At 32.4% G+C, this 20,545-nt stretch overlaps 2 protein-coding genes across 2 annotated transcripts; one reads left to right on the top strand and one right to left on the bottom strand.

Annotated features, from left to right (window-relative positions):
- The first annotated feature begins 9,531 nt into the window (after positions 1-9,531).
- On the top strand, positions 9,532-15,778 carry LOC106110991 (intracellular protein transport protein USO1). Its single transcript, XM_013292963.1, has 7 exons — positions 9,532-12,520; positions 12,812-13,023; positions 13,735-13,939; positions 14,344-14,471; positions 14,710-14,888; positions 14,962-15,071; positions 15,475-15,778. Exons 1-7 carry the CDS (start codon positions 9,565-9,567, stop codon positions 15,774-15,776), a joined length of 4,092 nt encoding a protein of 1,363 aa, XP_013148417.1. The 5' UTR covers positions 9,532-9,564; the 3' UTR covers positions 15,777-15,778.
- Positions 15,779-16,567: 789 nt separating this feature from the next.
- LOC106110915 (ring-infected erythrocyte surface antigen-like) lies at positions 16,568-20,535 on the bottom strand. Its single transcript, XM_013292874.1, has 3 exons — positions 20,443-20,535; positions 18,420-20,006; positions 16,568-16,750 (listed from the first exon to the last, which is right to left on the bottom strand). Exons 2-3 carry the CDS (start codon positions 19,572-19,574, stop codon positions 16,667-16,669), a joined length of 1,239 nt encoding a protein of 412 aa, XP_013148328.1. The 5' UTR covers positions 19,575-20,006; positions 20,443-20,535; the 3' UTR covers positions 16,568-16,666.
- Positions 20,536-20,545: the final 10 nt, after the last annotated feature.

Here is a 20,545-nt window from a genome sequence, read left to right as displayed (position 1 = left end):
ATTTGTACTAACATTTGCTTATGCCGCGTTTATTTGTAAAACTGTGAAAGTATGGTAAGACTAAGTAAGGAAATTTTAAGATATGTACAATTTAGTAAACATGTATGCCAACTTTGTCCATATTTGGTATGTCATGTGTATTATAAAAGTGGTTAAGTAGTAACTTAGCAGTGTTTTATTGACAAAGCACAGCTGTTGCCAGTTCAAGGTACACATTATACTGTTATATGTTTTAGTCACGCGACGAATTTGTATTAAGTTGAGCTTTTTTAACTTGAAATCATAAACCTAGTAATTATTGTATGTTTTATATTTTATTGTATTACCTAAGTATTTATCAATGAGTAAAGTTTTATGGTTTCATGCTACAAGAATATGTAACATATAGTGTATATGTTATTAAAAAACTAACAGTGACAGTCTGTAACGAAAAAAAAAGGATTAAAAAATCATGAAATCAATAAAGAAAGAACTATCTTATGCAAAACGTATATCAGAGCTTTATTATTAACTAGCTAACGCCCACAACTCCGTTTACGTGGAATTAAAAAACACAAAATTGAGTAGCCTAGGTGTTCATATAGACTATCCTCTACATCTATACAAAATTACATCGAAGTCCATTCAGCCGTTTAGGCTACAAACCCTAACAAACATCCATCCATCTAAACTTTCACATTTATAATATTAGTATGAAGTGTGACTTTTGCCAGCCCTAGAGTACGGACAGAGCAATTTAAATGGTAATATTTGCGGACGAGCGCCGCTGAAGCCTTCCACAAAGCTTTCTGATAACCGCTCTCATAGGACGGTGTTGTGCTTGTGTAATAAATGTTTACTTTTGTTATGTTATATAAATGGAACGTAAGGTAGGGCGCATACTTTTGACTGAACACAACTGTTGTCCGATTGTCGATTGTTTCGCAGCCAATTCAATTGTTTAGCACAACTAAAAATCAAGTAATGTTGGGTAAATACGCTCATAGGTACCAGAGCGAGACAAACAGTAGTGCTATAGTTTAGTCAAATTGTGCGCTCCAAGAGGATATATGAAACGGAACGCATGATCCGGGAAGAGCAGAAAGCAAGCATTAACATATGGAGTAGTTGTCAAAGAAAAAAAGTTATCAGCAACGCAAATATCTTTCAGAAAATCTGGATTTTTTCTTTTAAAATTACAAACCGACTTTCCAATTGTATTATAGTTATGTATAGATTTCCAAATTGTAAAATTGAGTTCGAAATTCGAAATAAAACATACCGTCTTCTGTTTGAAGTTAGGCCACAAAGAATCTCGAATTAATGCCAGGTTTGAATTTTGACAATAGAATACGTGTAAACGGATCTCAGTCACGGATGTAAAACTGTTAAAATTATTTTTTGCTTAGTGTTTTTTTATTCCGCTCCAAAGTCGCGGGCAAAAGTTAGTTTATAAATAATAACTATAACAAATGCTACTTCAACATTATTTGAAACTAGCTGTTGCCGTGCGGCTTCATCCACACTAAATTATGAAAATTTTGAAAGTCATCAATAGCAAATGTCAAACTGACATGACATGACAAACCTTGGCAATCTTATTTCCTTGATGTTGGCAACAACTAATGGTCTCTTTCCCACAATAGTGATTTTATCCAAAATATTTACGCACAAGTTTAATGGCGTGAAAATATATAGCCTAAAGCGTATGTTCTGGCGTATGGTATGGCTCTTTATTAAAAAGAATATTCAAAAATATGGTGGAATTGCTGACATCTTAGGCAACAAAGAAGTGTGTGTTTACGCTTTATTATAATAGTACAGATATATGTAGATGGTAGCGTTTATTAAGTCACGAGGTCATCACGTTTTGAGAATTAACAACGAACGAAGGTTTAAAAAGTATAAAAAAAATTGCACAGCTCATTTTCCTTTCAGATCACGAAAACTTGATCAAGGAAGAAATATTGAGTTTTGCGCGGCCCGAGATATATTCACCTTGCGTACAACTCGCAAAATAAATACAACACAATATGAACCTTATCTCATCGTGTTAAGAGTTTGTTTTGGAGTGGCCTTATTGTAAAACAAAAAACAAAATTTGTTGCATTGTAAAATAAGCTCTATTTTGTGCAACAAGAGTCGATCTTTGCTTGTTTTAGGTTTGTAAATTTGCACAAATTCATATTGCGTTTATAAAAATTGGTACTCTATGACAAAGCAGTAAGGTTGAATATTCTTTGTTTATGTCTTTATTAGGGTAGCTACCGCCATTTTCAGCCGTGGCCGAGGGTGGTGGGTTTCCATTGTTAAAAATAAATGGCGTAAATACATTTGTTACGGTTTTTTTTTAAATAAAATATACAGTTTTAGAAATACACTCTCCTGAACTTTAAACCCTTCAAATATAATATGTGTATATACTAGCTGTTGCTCGCGATTTCGTTCGCGTGAAATGAAAAAGTAATAAATAATATAACCTATGTTATTCACCGATAAAGTAGCTTTTTAATGGTGAAAGAATTTTTTAAAATCGCAGCAGTAGTTTTTGAGTTATTACAATACATATTAAAATGAAAATCTTTCCTCTTTATAATATTAGAGTATAGATATAGATATTTTCTTAGTTCTTTCTCTTTACTTAATAACTACATTTCAATTACTACACAATTGTATATAAATAGTTAATAACATTTGTACTAAGAATCTGTATTTAAAAGCGAAATCTTCAATACTTATATTTCACAAAAGTTTGTTAGAAACTTGTATTACAATAAAATTATCTTTTCCTAGCATTTTATATAACATCAAACGCGAACGCGCAACACAATGAGGGTGGCATCCCGCGCCCTCCGCACCCCTTACACTCCGCACACCACGCGCAACCCCCGGCCATAACTACTTGTCAGCGTATAGAGGTCAATGACATCGTACACCTTGCATTATCTATACAACACAGATATATTAAGATTGAATATTTAATTTTATCTATACTATTATAATAAAGCGTAAACACACAGTTCTTTGTTGCCCAAGATGTCAGCAATTACAGCACATTTTTGAATAATTCTTATTTTAATAAATAGCCACTAACGTCACGTTTTAGGCTATATATTTTCACGCAATTGGACTTAGGGGGTAAATATAATTTTGAAATTTAAAAAAATAAAATTTTGGATAAAAACCCTAATGTGGAAAAGAGACCATACTTTGCTGCCAACATCAAGGAAGCAAGGTCGTCATCATGTCATGTCATTTTGACATTTGTAATTAGTAATTCGACAAATGTAAACAATAAAATAAAATTTTCATAATTTCATGCGGATGTGGTCGCACGGGAACAGCTAGTTATTATTATAAATGCGAAAGTTTAGATGGATGTTTGTTAGAGTGTAGCCTAAACTGCTGAACGGATCTTGATGAAATTTGGCATATAGTGAATAGTCTGGAAGAACACGTAGGCTTTTTACTTTTGTTTTCTTTTTATTCTTCGCGGACGGAGACGCGAGCAAAAGCTAGTTTATATGTAACTAGTTATCGCTCGCGACCTTGTCCGCGTGGGATTTAAAAAAACAAAAATGAGTAGCCTATGTGTTCTTCCATATATGTTCTACATCTGTGCCAAATTTTATCCAAATCCGTTCAGCCGTTTAGGCTACAAACTCTAACAAACACTCATCAAAACTTTCGCATTTATAATATTACAAATGAGTTTACAATAAGGCAATAATAAGGATAGATGTTTACCCCATTTCCAATAAAGTCGCGTTTAAATTGATACACGTACATCAAAGAGATGTACACGGGCCCGATTCCCAATTACATACAGAACATAATTAGTTGACTATATCTATCTCTTTCTTTATTACGAAATATCCATCTGTCTCTCTTTAATCGATTTTGTCGGTTTCAATTGATGGTGGGAAGGGTTGGGGGTGTATTTCAGGAGGTATCTCCGGTTCCTAATTCATTTAGGTATGTTGAAAGGGAGGCTGTGGGGTCACCTACAGGTCGGACCATGGGGTGGTTTGATTTACCTATCAAAGGGAGAATTGAACTTTTGAATGCCGAATCTAAAATCGACTAAATGAAACACTGATTTTAAAGTTTCATATTTACTCTGTATGTGACATAGTAAATTAAATATCGGATTTTCTATACTAATATTATGAAGGTAAAAGATTTTTTATTGTATTTTTGTACTAGCTGTTCCCATGCGACTTCATCCGCAAAATATTATAAAAATTTCATTTTATTGTTTACATTTATCAAATTCTCAATTGCAAATGTCAAAATACCAATGACCTTACTATGGCAATCTTGCTTCTTGATGTTGGCAGCTCGTATTGTATGGTCCCTTTCCCACATTAGGGTTTTTATCAAAATATTTACCCCCTAAGTTTAATGGCGTGAAAATATATAGCCTAAAGCCTGACGTAAGTGTAGGACTTTTTATTAAAAAAAAGAGTTATTCAAAACATTGCTGTAATTGCTGACATCTTAGGCAACAAAGAAGTGTATGTTTACGCTTTATTATAATAGTATAGATGTATTGAAATAACTCAAAAACTACTGGCGCGATCTTAAAAATTCTCTCACTATTAAAAAGGTACGTTATTTTACAACTTCACACGGACAAAGTCGCGAGCAACAGCTAGTCGTTAATATGAATATTACTTATTTTACGTGAAATTATTGGTGTTTTATACTTTTTTATATTGGTAATTAATGATCTTTCAAAAAGATTGTTAAAAGTGTATTTTATTTATTTTATTTATGTAAAACAATATGTATGTCAGGTTGTTGGATAATCTTCACTAAGCACCGTTTAATCGCCTCTTTAAATAATAAAAGGACATTTATGCAAGAGCGTCATAAATCATACTAATATTATAAATGCGAAAGTTTAGATGGATGTTTGTTAGAGTTTGTAGCCTAAACGGCTGAACAAATTTAATAAAATTTGCCATAGATGTAGAGGATAGTCTGGAAGAACACATAGGCTACTTGCATTTTTTTTTAGTTCCGCGCGAACGGAGTCGCGGGCGAAAGCTAGTCTTAAATAATGGCGTACTTAAACTCTAATTAATCTAATCCTTAATTAGTGTTTTAGATTCATTTCAGAATAACAGTTAAACGAAAAGGTTTTTGAATTACATGTTTTTACATACTTCTTACTAATATTATAAATGCGAAGGTTAAATGGATGTTTGTTAGAATTTGTAGCCTTAACGGCTGAACGACTCTCGATGAAAGACATAGATGTAGTGGATAGTCTGGAAGGACACATAGGCTATACTTTTGTATTTTTTAATTCCACGCAGACGGAATCGCGGGAAAAAGCTAATAATATATCAACATAGAATAAAAGACAAATCAAAATCATACTAATATTATAAATGCAAATGTTTAGACGGATGGATGGATGGATGGATGTTTGTTAGAGTTTGTAGCCTAAACTGCTGAACAAATTTTAATAAAATTTGCCATAGATATAGAGGATAGTCTGGAAGAACACATAGTCTACTCAGTTTCACTTTTTTTTTAATTCCACGCGGACGGAGTCGCGGGCGAAAGTTAGTATGTCATAAAATCAAACCAAAGTCTCATTTCAATTATTAAAAACGTCCAGAGCGGTGGCGAGCAATCCTTGCACACTAGCGCCATACTGCCCACCCCAGCGCGCGGGCAACCTCCCCGCGGAATAATTCAACACGACATAAATATTTCTTTCACCCTATTTTTATGACATTGTATAGTGTAGCTAGTTATTTTAGAAGTGAATAGTGAATTTTTTCTGACAACAGACAACTTCTTTTGTAGTAATTATTTACTGCTTAAACAAATGTAACTATGTATGAACATTATATATATCTATACTAATATTATAAAGAGGAAAGATTTGCATTTTTCTATGTATTAAAATAACGCAAAACTAATCGGCATTTTTCAAAAATTCTATCACCATTAAAAAGCTTCGTTATCAGTGAGTAACATAGGGTGTTTTTAATTTTCCGCAGGCGAAGTCGCGAGCAACAGCTAGTTTTTCTATTAAATACCAAAATGTTTATAACTACTAGCTTTCGCCCGCGACTCCGTCCGCGTGGAATTAAAAAAAACAAAAGTGTGTAGCCTATGTGTTCTTCCAGACTATGCTCTACGTCTATGCTAAATTTCATTGAGATCCGTTCAGCCGTTTAGGCTACAAACATCCATCCATCCATTTAAACTTTTGCATTTATAATATTATAACTATAACTATAAATATTTCGCGTAATACTGTATTAGAAACTTCCTTTTTTTGTTCACTAACATGCATCTTTAAAAAAAAATCAAGTATATTGTGAGTAAATCAAAATGTATAAAATAAAATGTTCTGTTACATAACTCATTACTCTGTGACAGCACGAGCCGGGCACGCTACACGCCACACATGTGTGGACTGGCTCGCAAACATGGAGATGGAATGTTATTAATCAAATAAAATCTTTGATAAAGTTTTCTTACCATGTACCCACAACATATGTAAATATTCGTCAGGACATCCTTTTAGCATACGAATATATCAAGAATTGACAGGAATAGATCCTCTTTCTGTTAGTCCACTCCTCTGTTCATTAAAGGCAGGCAGCACATCTGTAATTGCGAATGTTACAGAATAGTGGGCAGACAAAGGTTGATACTGGACAGTAGCCGAAACGAGCACGTTTGCTACCTGAAATAAAAAAGTGCAGTTTAATTTTTTTTAATTCCACACGAGTATATGCTTTTAATTTAAAATTAAAATAGGTAGAGCTTCGATTGTTACAAATTGTAAATTAACAACTAACAACTAAAGTATTCTCTGTACTTTCGTATCTTGTGTCGTGGTGCGTGTTCCCACTTATAATTAGTTTGCGCGGTGTCTGCGAGTGCAGGGGGCAGCCCTGTGTAGTTTAGGAGACTATACAATACGAATACATGATAATATATGGACATATTTTCTATACTATCTATACTAATATATTAAAAAAAGATTTATATTTTTGTATGTATTAAAACTCCAAAACAACTAGGCATTTTAAAAATTCTTTCACAGTTAGAAAGGTAATTTATCTGTGAATAACATAGGCTATATTTTTAATTTCATGCGGGCGAAGTCGCGTGCAACATCTAGATTATACATATAAATATTAAAATGTAAGATAATTAAATGTTTTAATAATTATTGCACTTAAGAAAAATATAGCTTTCTGAATAATTAGAAGTGTAATTTAAAAAGATTTTTTTTTTTAAATAACGAAAGATATAAACGTTTTACTACTTATAAAATCTCCTTACAACATTACACAAGTTTTGAAATCTTACTAATATTATAAATGCGAAAGTTTAGATGGATGGATATTAGTGTTTGTACCAAAACGGCTGTACGGATCTCGGTGAAATTTGGCAAAGATGAAGAGGATAGTCTGGAAGAACACATGGATCACTTACTTTTGTTTTTTTTAAATCGACGCGGACGGAGTCGAGGGCGAAAGCTAGTTTTTAATAAATATATATTTAATACATATAGTAGTTATGAAGAATAACCGTAAAATACGAATTTTATCCCGAAAGTAGCATCAATATTTACATATACTCAAATCAGTACTATTTTCATAATTAACTTTAATATCTTGTGAACAAATTCAAGTTGTTAATTCTAGAATAATTAATAATAAAAAGTAAATGAAAAATCGTCACTGAAATCAGGGTACTATAAATTTGGTTTAGCTCTCCGACTATAATGTAAGGGGTGTGCAAACCCTTCATTTGCATTTTAAAACGAGGGCCACTTTCACTTCATTTTTTTCTCCCTATTCTCTACAATTATAACCTTTATTACAAAGAGGAGAACGTCGAAATTACTATGTCTCTATTTAGCAGTCAAAACAATAAATCGAGTTGCAATTCGCTTGTCTGTTGGTCTGAAAAAAATGTATATGGGTCATCTGTGAGTGCTTTTATTGTAACACGGATTTTTCTATAGATAGTATTGTCTGTCGCATTGTATACGTCTCTGACCGTTTTGTATAATTTGACAATTTTTTATTTATTTTAAATTTTTATTTTTAGACACATTGTATGGAGAGTTGTCATATTGGCTGTAAAAAATGTATGTTATAACGAAGTCAAAATATAAAAATTTACAGCGCTCCTTTGAGTAAACTATCGCACAACTGTTTAGTCGCTTTGATTCCTATGAGCTTATATGAAGCGCACAATACTCGATTTTTAGTTGTGCTAATCAGTTGAATTGGCTACAAAACAATCGCACAACAGTTGTGCGATAGTTTAGTCAAAAAGTGCTCCCGCTCTTATATTCTTTCTTTTTTAATCTTGAAAATAAATTGCGATATTTTTTTTAGGAATTGAAAACCAGTTATCTTGTATCCATAGAAATCGCCAAGGCAGCAGTTGCAGCTAGAGAATCAAAAATTTACAATAATGGGCATGTTTCCTAATTTTTGGAATTGCTGTTATTATGTAGATAAACCGTATCTAAACACGAAAAAAATGTAATAAAATCATATACGCAACATTTCATTACATAAACAATTTCTCGAAAGACCGCGAAAACGCTAAACTAACTAAAACTAACTACTTTGAATAAGACCATATTTTAATAGTAATAGCACACTACCGTAGACACAATCAATTCATTTGCAATTAGAATTTTGGTTAGTAATAGAACACGTTTGAATGTAAATAATCATTTTTGTTTTATTTGCGTGTTAAAATAAAATGTTGGATAATTTAATGTTGTTTCATTTTGTTACATTATAATTAAGATCAATTATTTATTGATAAAACATAGAGTAAAACTAATTACACTTTTTTCTTCCATTTTTTATAATTGTTGATTTCGGATAAGAGATGGCGCTTTATCAAGTATCTATTATTTAAGCATAACATTATTTTATCAATGTTATATTCAATTACGCGTTTTAAAATATTAATTATAATGGTAGTAATGTTTATCTTTTTAAAAAAAGAAACATGTAAGTAAAAAATGTATTTTATTTTTTTTACAATATCGGTCGAGAGATGGCGCTATTACAATAGTTATAAAAGTTGTAGAAATAAATGTATTTGATGTATGATTTTTAAAATTAAATTATTTCTTGCGGCATTACTTTTACAAAATATTAATATTCACTCTTGTCACTACTTTATAGTATTTAGGTTTTTTTTATATATTTCCCTCATGTACCGTAAACGTAAGAAATGCCACCAATAGGTCAATGCACTAAAAATAAATCTAATACATTTATAGATCAGTAACTAAGTCATAATGATGCACTTTTGGCAAGCGATGCTTCCTCCTGTCGAATAGCATGCACAAAACAACTACACGTGAAAACAGTAACAGGTAAAATTAAACCTTACACCTTTGAGATAATATCAAATATCGATTGAACTGATCCTGGTGACATTTCGGCAAAATCATACGCGAATTTGTAGACAAGAATAAACTCAGGCGCTGAAATCAGACAGAAGAACTTTGTATTTGGTTCGGTGCAGTCACTTATCGAATTCAAAGTGCAATTTTGTCAACCATAAATAATGAACTCTAAAAAGCATAAAAGTAAAAATCGTGCCAAAGTGATATCATCAAAACCTCGTGCAGAAGTTGAAAAGAAAAGTGATGATGGTGCCGTAGAGAAATTGCCAGAAAGTTCATTAAACCCAGATCTTACGCAAGACAAAAGTGACGTCACTAAAGCTACTGAAGAAATTAAAGTTAAAATAGAAGAAATTAACGTTAAAAATGAAGAAATATCTATAGAAAATGAAGATAAGACTGAATCTACCGCAGAAATTACATCGACTACAGAAACTCCGGTAAAACCAAAAAGAAATAAAAATAAAAAGAAGAAACAAGCTATTACTGAAGAGAAACAAAAAGACACAAACATAGAGGAAAGTCAAAAAGCCGTAATTATTGAAGAAAATAGCAGTTTATCCAATGTTAATGAAACTAAAATAGATGACGTTAAACCTAATGCTCGTAAAAAGAAAAATAAAGACAAGAAACATGCAGAGAAACCCCATGAAACCGAAATAGAATCCAAATCTGATATAGACCTTCCAAATCCGGGAAGTGTAACACCAAATCAACAAATGACAGATGAAGAACCCTTTCAAATCGAAGTTAAACGAAATAAAAAGAACAAAAAGAAGAAACGTAGAAATGACTCTGAAAAATCGGATAAGCCTGATGAAGCGGTATCCTGTACAACAGCTTTTGAAGATTTGATTGAGAAAAAAACCGATAACGGAAATACAGAAATTGTAGAAATAAAAGATAATCAAAAAACTTGTAAAGAAGAATCCACGGAGTGTACAAAACCAGAAGTAATGTTATCAACAGAAAATCAACAACCAAACGACAGTAAGAATGCACAAGAAGATGGTAATATCACTCACAAAAAGAAAAAGAAAGGAAAAAAGCAACTGCCTGAGATAAAAGATGATAAACAAAAAGATAACAATGAGCCAAGTCCTGTGGAAATTAACGACAATAAAAGCGAAATTTTAAATACAGTTGAATGTCAACCAATTTGTGAAGAAAAGCCAATTGAAGCCAAGGATGATGCCATTGAAATTACACCACTTAAAACTGATGCAACTGAAGAAATAAAACCAAAGGCAATCATTGCAAAACCCGTTCAGAAAAAACCGGTTCAAAGTTTGGATTTAAAAAATGTAACAGAAACAAAAATTACTGAAATTTTAGAACCTACAATACTTGACAGTAATATATCTAATACAGATAATAAAGTACTTGACGATAATTTAATTTCAACGAATGAATCGATTATTTTGCCTCCGAAAGATTCCGATGCCAGCCAATTTGAAAATGTCAAAGTTTTAGAAGAAAACACTTCAAATATTGAACTTTTTGATTGTCCAACGGAAAAATCAATGTCAGAAAAGAAATTAACAGACAAATGTCAGAAATGTACAATCGAAACTGACACGCTTGAAATAGAATTAGAATCTAATGTCGGGTTCAACATCCAAATACAAGATACTAATGCGAATATTAAACAGGACGACCAACCAAAGATACTCAAAGAAATGCCCAGAAAAGACAAATCAAAAGCAAAACGTCAAGTCAAATGTTCTGAAACCGACGACTATGACACAGGTACGTCGGATGAATCTCATTACAATATTACCGATCATGTTCAAGGCCCGCGATCGGTTAGCCAGCAGCTGCTAGACGATAACATACAAGAAGTTACATCCAGGCATTCTAAAATGTCTAATATTCCAGTACCTTCTACCATAGTACAAGATTCTCGTGAAAAACCGTCACGTACATCAACTAAGACTCCTGACGCCTGCGTACCAGATACTACCCACCAAGAAAAGACTGATTTAAAATCCAAAATGATGGAAGTCAATAAAGATTTGGAACAAATACGAATATCTTTGGAAAAATCACTAGCTGAACTTACTGCGATGAAAGAGCAGGAAGAAAAAATGGCAAGAAATGATTGTGATGTGGAAACATCTAAAAAAAGTACACCAGAAAAATCGTCTAAAGGAATTAATGCACCGATACCATCGAAATATATCAAATCGGTACAATTAAAAACCAAAAATGATAACATTGACAATTCTGATAGTACAACACCACCTATTTCTCCAAGAAGAAAAGACCAGAAGTGTAGAGCGAAGAAGAAAAAAAGAGAGCAAGAAACTGTATCGCAAACTGTGAGTGTTACTTCGGAATCAAGAAACACGTCTACAAATGAAAGTAAATGTAAAGAGAAAAGTAACAGTTCAGACGATAGAAGTCAGCAACAATCTTCTTGTGAGAAAGAACGTAACAAAACGATGTCCACAGATGTGCAGTTCGAGCCCATAGAAAATTTTGAGGATGCACTAACATCGAGCGTTGATGACGTAGATGTTAACAGAACATTTGAAATAATCGCCAGTGAATTAAACCAAGGCGATCAGCCTCAAAAAGAATCATTTATAAGCAAACCTGAAATCAATATAACTCCACCGCTAGACGAAGAAGAAAACAAAGGACAATCAAAAAACTTAAATCCCGTTTCGCAGCCAAAAAACTTATTAGGCTGCCCCAACATACCTGTACCATCGAATAAAACTGATTACAAAAAGGAAAGGAACAAAACGCCTAATGAACAACAAGCTAAAGTTAAAATAAAAGATTTCATCAACAGCGAACTGGACGATGAGTCAGCAAAGAAATCAAAACAATCTCAAACTGAGAGTAAAATAAAATTCATAAAAGATAAAAATGAAATAGAATCTTTTTCATATGTCAACAACGGGAATGAAGAATACGTTTATAAATACATATTCAGAAAGGTTTATTTATCAAGTGTTTGTCATATTTGCAGAAAAGATCTAAAACGAAATCGAGTCCCTTGCAAATTTTGCAATTTACTCTTCTATTGCAGTCAAAAGCATAAAGACGAAGATTGGCCGAGACATCAATCTTTGTGCTTTGCTGTCTCTACGATAGTGCATTTAAAAGGTCAGTTCGCTTTAAATATATCAGATTATAGAGTAGTAGGTTTTTATTCTGTAGCTCGGACATTTTTCGGTATTTTAATCGACCTAATCAAGTCACCATCCATACATTCCATCTATTCATATACCTATCCTTACCGTTGTACCTCCCCAAATTTATATTTTAAGTACTTGTTACATGCAATTTCTTTCTCATAACCTAATCTTTTGCTTCTTAAATCCATCACTTATGTTATTTTCAAACTTCTAACATACAATTTTTTCTTCTTTATTTATTTTTCTTATTGTATTTTAGATCAGAAACACATCTACAGCGACACACGGAATGTAACAGGTCAAAACTATCGTTTCATTCGAATGCAGATGATTCTCTCCTGTGAGAAAGTGCTGAAGAGAAAACTATTGCCATGGGAACAGGAGGCTCTCTTGTATCCGCGGATGTGTGCTGATGTTACCTGCAGGGAGTGGCGACAGACAAAGCTAATGGATTGCGATGGTTGTGGACAGGTAAGAACTTTTGTAATTTGATATAATAGTTACTTATGGATTAAATTAGAATGAGTATATTAGAGGAAGTTTTAGAGTAGCACCAGTGGTAGAGAATGTAAGGAGTAATAATTAGCATAGGCATGTTATAAGGAGGGATGAATTACTTATTGATTTTTTTCAAGTCGTATATTTCGGTTTTAGCTTATAGTATCTTAGTCACTACAGGTTTGAAATGCCACAGCTGTGTCTCGGACTATTTATAACAGTCTGATCTTGTTTTCAAATGTCTGTTTGTAATAATGAGTAATCAATACATAACTACAAATATTTAAATAGATTTACAAATGGCTTTTGTCGCATTAATTACCTAATATTCTTTAATATTTTATTACACTACTACTAACCAATTCATGGTAATTTACGAACTTTTTTGTTCATTTTTATCCCAAAACTAGCTGTTGCCCGCGACTTAGTCCACGCAATATTAAGATATAAAAGTGGCCTATAATATGTCAGTCGTCTGTCAGCTACCCTTCAGTGAAATTCCGGTCAAAATCTGCTTTTCGGAGATTACCCGGAATAAACGCGGCTTGCGGACAGACAGACAGACAGAATTTTCAAATGCCATTATCGTTATTAACAACGCAAATTCATCATCTTCCTGAAATATGAAATTTTTCTTTAGGAATTACAAACAGACACTCCAAATACAGTTAATTTTTGAATCAGGTATCATACTGCATAGAGAATCCTGAGCACTTACCGACAGCTCACAAACGCTGGTGCAAGCCGTACTCCCTTTACCAGAAGCTGGTCCTTCACCAGCAAGAGCACGGTAGACTGGAACCGCGGCTGCCGAGCAAAGTGATGACGTACTACAGTATACCGGACAAATTAAACGAAGTGCTGGCTTCGATATATGAAGAAAAAATCGGTAAGACTGATGACACGATACGAAAAAAACTTTTCTCCTAAAAACCATGTTCTTCTGAACCATGACTGTATTACCTGCGTTACACCTCCATGTCTTTCGAGGAATGGGTTGGTACCACATTCAAAGTTGCCTATGTAGTAACTTTGATATTGTCAATTTTTATGGTCTTCTTCAAAACAGTGGAACCTCACGGTGATGTGGTTTTGTACATTTTATACTCTATTGTTATGTGTAGAATTTATATATACGTAGTTTTTGTCATAAGTAAGAGTATTTAGTCCCGTCAAGTATGTATGTCGTATGACAAAATTACATAAAAATTCACGCAAAGTAATCAAATACCATTTTTGACCGACTTACCAAAAGAGATTCTTAATTCGTCTGTATGTTTTTTTTTTGTACAGACATGTCGGATGTGCAGTACGCGGCGCTGACGCAGCTGGCCAGTGCGCCACTCACCGTCGCCTTTTGCCACCAGTTACACCGACACGCCGTCGATGCCACTACCGTCACCGTCAACGGCCATAATAAAGTGAGTAACGCCGTCAACTCTATGCCGAAATTACCGACAACAGCTTTAATAGTGTGGCATGTTTATGACGTATACTGACGTATACTGAAATAATTGACAGTGACTTGTTGCCGAAAGTTATTTTATTGCTATTTCAGTCTTTTTCTATGTGTATGACAGGGATGGCAATGTATACTGATGTATAGCTTTAAATGATATCTTGATACTAATAACTCATTTACTTGTACCATATTTCCAGAGGTCAACGTTCACCGTCCATCTGGTGGGTGCAGAGTTGCAGCTGGAAGCGGATAACCTGGGCAAATGGGAGGTGTTCCTATTGCATCTTAAGCCTGGACTAAAAGAGCTGCGAGTCGCTTTAGTGGGACATGACCTTAATGCTGCTAATCTACCGCTGGATTTATTGGCTAAGATTAGGTAAAGTTTTTAATCTGTGTAATTTAAATTTAATGTTCTACATATGTAAAAGGGTTTCGTGTACATGTTGCAGGTCGTGTGAGAACTGCCGTGTCAACAAACGACGAGTGTTGTTCAGTTTTCAAGATAAGAAATCCTATCAGGAATATTGGGCCAGTGATGATTTTATAATACCTGATATTGGTAAGATTAAACCCCGTTTTCACTATACTTAGGTGCGACATCATGCAACTTGTACACAAAAAGCATAGCTCGATTAATCACTAAATGAAATTGGACACTATTATCTAATTTATCTTTTTGATGACATTTATTCTTTACTAGCTTTCACCCGCGACTGCGTCCACGTGGAATTAAACAAAAGTAAGTAGCCTTCATCAATGCCAAATTTCATCGAGATCCGTTCAGTAGTTTAGGCTACAAACACTAACATCCATCCATCCATCTAAATTTTCGCATTTATAATATTAGTAAAATTTAAAATTTCGCTTCAAAAACATTTCGGACGCTTGCCGCATCATAGGCAGTGCTCAGTGCCAGTGCCGTAGCTAACATTAAAATTTTGCTTTTTATTATCTGTTCTCAGTATGTGCTTTCAATCCCAACATACATCGGTCGTCTCTGTACAACGGCGTGGAACTCTGGTCGTCGACAATTAATTGCATCTTCAAATTAAAAATACCCTTTCTTATAACATCTAGTACGATTAAAGAACTAAAGAATGATCTAGAAGCGATTAAGAAGAACACAGAAGTTGACTATAATGTTGTATCAGAGGTCAAATTGAATCCATTTGCGAGTGTGAGACCTGATAGAAATTTTATAACAGACGATGAATCCCCGCTTTTATTTAAAAATTATTGTTTTTCCCTTTTATGTGGTGCGTAAATTTTATTAAGATATAAAAAGTGTGAAATAAAGTATAAAGTAAATTTATTTCTGCATAAATCGGATCGTGCACTTTTAAATTACTTTTTAATTTGTATGCTGTTTGTTTTACGATTTCAAATTATAATGCAGTTTGTTTGATTTTCTATTGTTTTGTCGTTTGTCCAATGTTGTTTCTGAAGACGTTATTATTTATTGGTAGTGTTCATTATTGTTTTGTCCGGTTTGTTAATACATTTTTTCAAGATTTTACTTTTATTTTTAATTTAACTTTACCTTTTCCAACTGCAATATTTACAATAAAAAAGGATACCTTTATTATTATTGGCACAGATTGATATGATTGGCACAGAATATAGCCATGTTTTGTGGTAAACTATAATATAACTGTTGTGCGATTGTCGATTGTTTCGCAGCCGCAACTGTTTAGTTGCACAACTAAAAATCGAGTAGTGTTACCTCTATATAAACTCATAAGGAATCAAAGTAAAACTCAACAAATATTCGACAGTTTATTCAAAAATGTGCGCACGCTAGTCTTTCGCACCAAATGACGCGGGACAGCGGAGAGGTGTGCGGGGAGGGAATGTGCGAGCGAGACAGAGAATCATTTTCGTTGCGGGTCCGCACTTCAAGGTCATTGAAAGTCGTTGCATTTCGGACATCGCGAAAGATATTTCGTACGTTTTGTTAGCGAGTTGAGTCGCTTTATAATTTTGTTTTGAACGAAGAGGTTTTAAATGAAATAACACAAATTATTAAATATAAAACTTTAATTGTACTATAATAGTAAATACTACATTTATTATCTACATTTAACACAATATCACAGATAAAATCGGTTAGCGTTTACTCGGTTCTTAAGAACATTTACTAAGTTTTCAATAAATTTACAATACAAAAACTTTGACGTATAATATAAATATATACGTATATATAATATCCTTTTGGCGGCAAGCGTTGCTTGGAGATACCTATACAGAAAAATGTTATAAACATTATAAAAAACAGAAACAGTTGATTTTTAAAAAATCTCTGACTGAGAGGCTTAAATTAAAGCGCCATCTATTGGCTGCATTTGAAAAGAATTATTCAACAAAGTAATCGTAATTTAAAATTGATAAATAACGAAAAAATGGTAAGTAAAGAAAGTTATGACGAGTGAAATTTGTTCTTGTTATTTTAACAATTATAGGTTGTAATGGAATTTACATAAAAACACACGCCAAAAACATTACCCTCTTTGTCAGTCGAGTAAAATATGTCGAAATCAATTGAAGACAATTAAAAATGAAAAAATAATTATAGGTTATTGTGTTATTGTAAAACTCCACTCTAGCGACACTTCGAAAATAGTCTGAAGTATACAAGTGTCAATGTATGGAGTTATACTATTCATGCAGTTCTCAAGACCAAGAATAAAAAACTAAAACTAAAAGCATTGCAAAACTAACACATTCATTAACATAAAAAAACTAGCACAAAAATCTTAATAAAAATTTAGTATGTAATTTTAAAATGACATGCTTGTTTTTTATTTGATTATTGTTACATAAAAAGGTATTTCAATTTAGTTAATTCGAAGTACTTACAAAATAATCAATAAACAAAAGTAAATAACTCATGTGCGTGTTTTTAAACATAATTTGCAAGCAAATGCATGTTTAGTAAATTAGAACAGGTTTTCGCTGCCAAAAACAATCAGTGATATTTCTCTTTGAAAATACAGATAACATGTTTTTCTTTATTTTCAGCAGTGAAACCCTACTTTAAAGTTAACTATAATTCGTAGATTAATTTAAGTACAAAAACAAGCATTGAAAATGCAAATACTTATCTAAAAGTTATTTGTGGCATCATTTGAACTTAAGCGACACTTTACTCTGCCAAAATAAAGACTACACTATATATATATGTTACCGGAAATGTGTGTTAACTAGGAATTGTAAACTTTGTCTAGGAAAAGTATAGAATTTCAAAGCAGTTTTGGCAATGTGTAAAATGTTTCAAAGATTCTTAAATATACACATGTCCTTGTAATTACACATTTAGTGGTAATTGTATGGAATTCCTAAATCGCAATAAGCAAGGTATGAAAACAATGGTTGTGGGTGGTACAATGACGGATTTCATACATTTCCGTCAACATATACACACATATGTATAATGTATACAAGTGTCGCAGTTCCACAGTTAAAGTAAGTGATGAAATGCTTTAAAATAGAGACTACAATATGTATACATACATATGTATAATGTATACAATATGTATACAAGTGTCATCGAAGTTCTACAGTTAAAGTAAGTGATGAAATGCTATAAAATAGACACTACAACATGTATATACACGTTTGTATAATGTATACAATGTGTATACAAGTGTCGCAGTTCCACAGTTAAAGTAAGCTATGAAATGCTATAAAATAGAGACTACAACATGTATACACACGTTTATATAATGTATACAATATGTATACAAGTGTCATCGCAGTTCTACAGTTAAAGTAAGTAATGAAATGCTATAAAAAAGACACTACAATATGTATACATACATATGTATAATGTATACAATATGTATACAAGTGTCATCGGTGTTCTACAGTTAAAGTAAGTGATGAAATGCTATAAAATGTATACAACAACCTTATCAGGTATACTTGAAGGCAGGCTGTACGCTGTATAATTGTATTCTTCAATATTTGTAGTTTCTGATACTTCATTTTCTAAATCTTCTATCAATTCAGTTATTTCATCGTATGAACCTGCATTTGGTTCGTTTGTTGTATTTTCTATGTTTTCAAAATCAGTTGAATCATTGACATTTCTATCTGTCACTTCTAAGTTGCTTAAAGCTGGTAACTTAGTTGAAATATCTATGTTTGTTACTATAGTATCATATTCATCTAGTTTTTCAGTTACGGTTGTTTCAGATTTTTCAGTTGCAGTATATATTTCGATATTTTCATCATCTGTTGTACTTTCAGTATATTTTGTTGTGATAGATATATTTTCTTCACTGTTTATTTCTGTTGTGGAATATGCTTCAGTTGTACTGAAGTATTTAGTTGTTTTGCTATTTATTGTATCTTGTTCTGTGCCTAACTCGGTTTCAATTTCTTGTGTAGTTTGTTCTGTATATACACTTTTAGATGTTTCTGTTTTAGAAACATCATCATTTATTGTGTTCTGTTCTGTATTTAACTCAATTTCTTGTGTCGTTTGTTCTGTATTTGTATAAATTTCACTTTTAGATGTTTCTATTTCAGGAACATCATTATTTAGTATATTTTGCTCTGTAATTGACTCAATTTCTTGTGTTGTTTGTTCTGTATTTGTATATCTTTCACTGTTAGATGTGTCCTTATTAATATCATTGTTTAGTCTATTTGTTTGTATTTCTATCTCTGTTACTATTTCTTGTGTTGTTTGTTCTGTATTTGTATATTCACTATCAGATGTTTGTTTTACATCAACTAAATTATTTAATTCATATAATATGGTGTTAACTTCATTATAATCATTATCTTTGTACGTTACTGATGTTTCTGTTGTGAAATCATTTACAATTGGAGCAGCAGTTTCTTCATTAAAATCGACAGAATTATTTTTATTCACTTCAGTGTTATTTGATATTGAAAAATAAGTTAAAAACGGCACTAATTTATAAACCGTTGAATTATCTTTTGCTTCTAAATCAGTTTTATTTTTTGAATTCATCAAATTCATGAATATTTCTACAAGATCGTGTTTATCTTTGTTATTTATATCTTTGATGTCATCAACAATTTCAGATATCATATATTCGGATTTATTATTCAATTCATCTTCAACTTCTTGTACGATATTCCCTTCATATTCTTGCGGTACAGTTTCATATGGGTCTATTTGAATTTCTACATTATCTAGTTTAATGTTTATAGTTTTATTAGAGTTTTTCACTGTTGTTATAGATTGATTTGTTTCATTAGAATTATGTACATCTATAGTGTCATTTAAATTATTAGTGCTATTTTCAGTTTCTGTTGTATCTGATATTACAGTTGTAGTTTCTTCAATTAATCTCACGCTATATTTAGCATATTTAGCGATAGCAGGTCCTAATGTTTTATTTACGTATTCTTGTAGTTTATTACATTTGCTAACAGTATTAACATCGTTGGAACTTCCCCAAATAATGAATCCTGATGCTTCAGAGTTGTATAACGTTTTGAGAACTGTGTCTAAGTCTTGCTGTGAATATGGAAATGTTACAATTAGCGTGGACAAAACACTAAAGAGGATTATCTCGTTTGTATCAAATGCAGTTAACTTTTTTATTGCCATCAAAAAGTTAAGTTGGCAGATCATTTAGATATCGTAAGAAATTAAAGATATTTATTTCTAACTCTTAATGTGAAAGATTTTCAATGGATTTTAGACTTATAATAAATTCTAAAGTTTCTTAAACTTATTTTTTGAATAGAATTCCATAAAAAAGTATGTTTAGCGTCAAGTAAACAGTCTATGGAATTAGATTTAAAAATATTTAATTTTTATTTGCAGTTCTTTAAAAAAACAATGACAAATATAATATATCTAACATTGTATAGTTAGCGAAAATGATTTTGAACTTTACAAGTCTACAGCTTGGGATAGAAACAAGAATTGTAATTCTAGATTAACTCACCTTAGTCAGAAATCCAGCGTCTCTGTACCTGAACCAGAAATATGGTAATATGGGAGCGTCCCCTCCCCCCACGCGCGCCGCCTCCCGCACCCTGCCCCGCACC

Source organism: Papilio polytes, unplaced genomic scaffold (assembly GCF_000836215.1).
Source record: "Papilio polytes unplaced genomic scaffold, Ppol_1.0 DF824393.1, whole genome shotgun sequence".
NCBI lineage: Eukaryota > Metazoa > Arthropoda > Insecta > Lepidoptera > Papilionidae > Papilio > Papilio polytes.
Note: the sequence above shows the minus strand (reverse complement) of the source record. Positions and strands in the feature narration are given on the sequence as shown.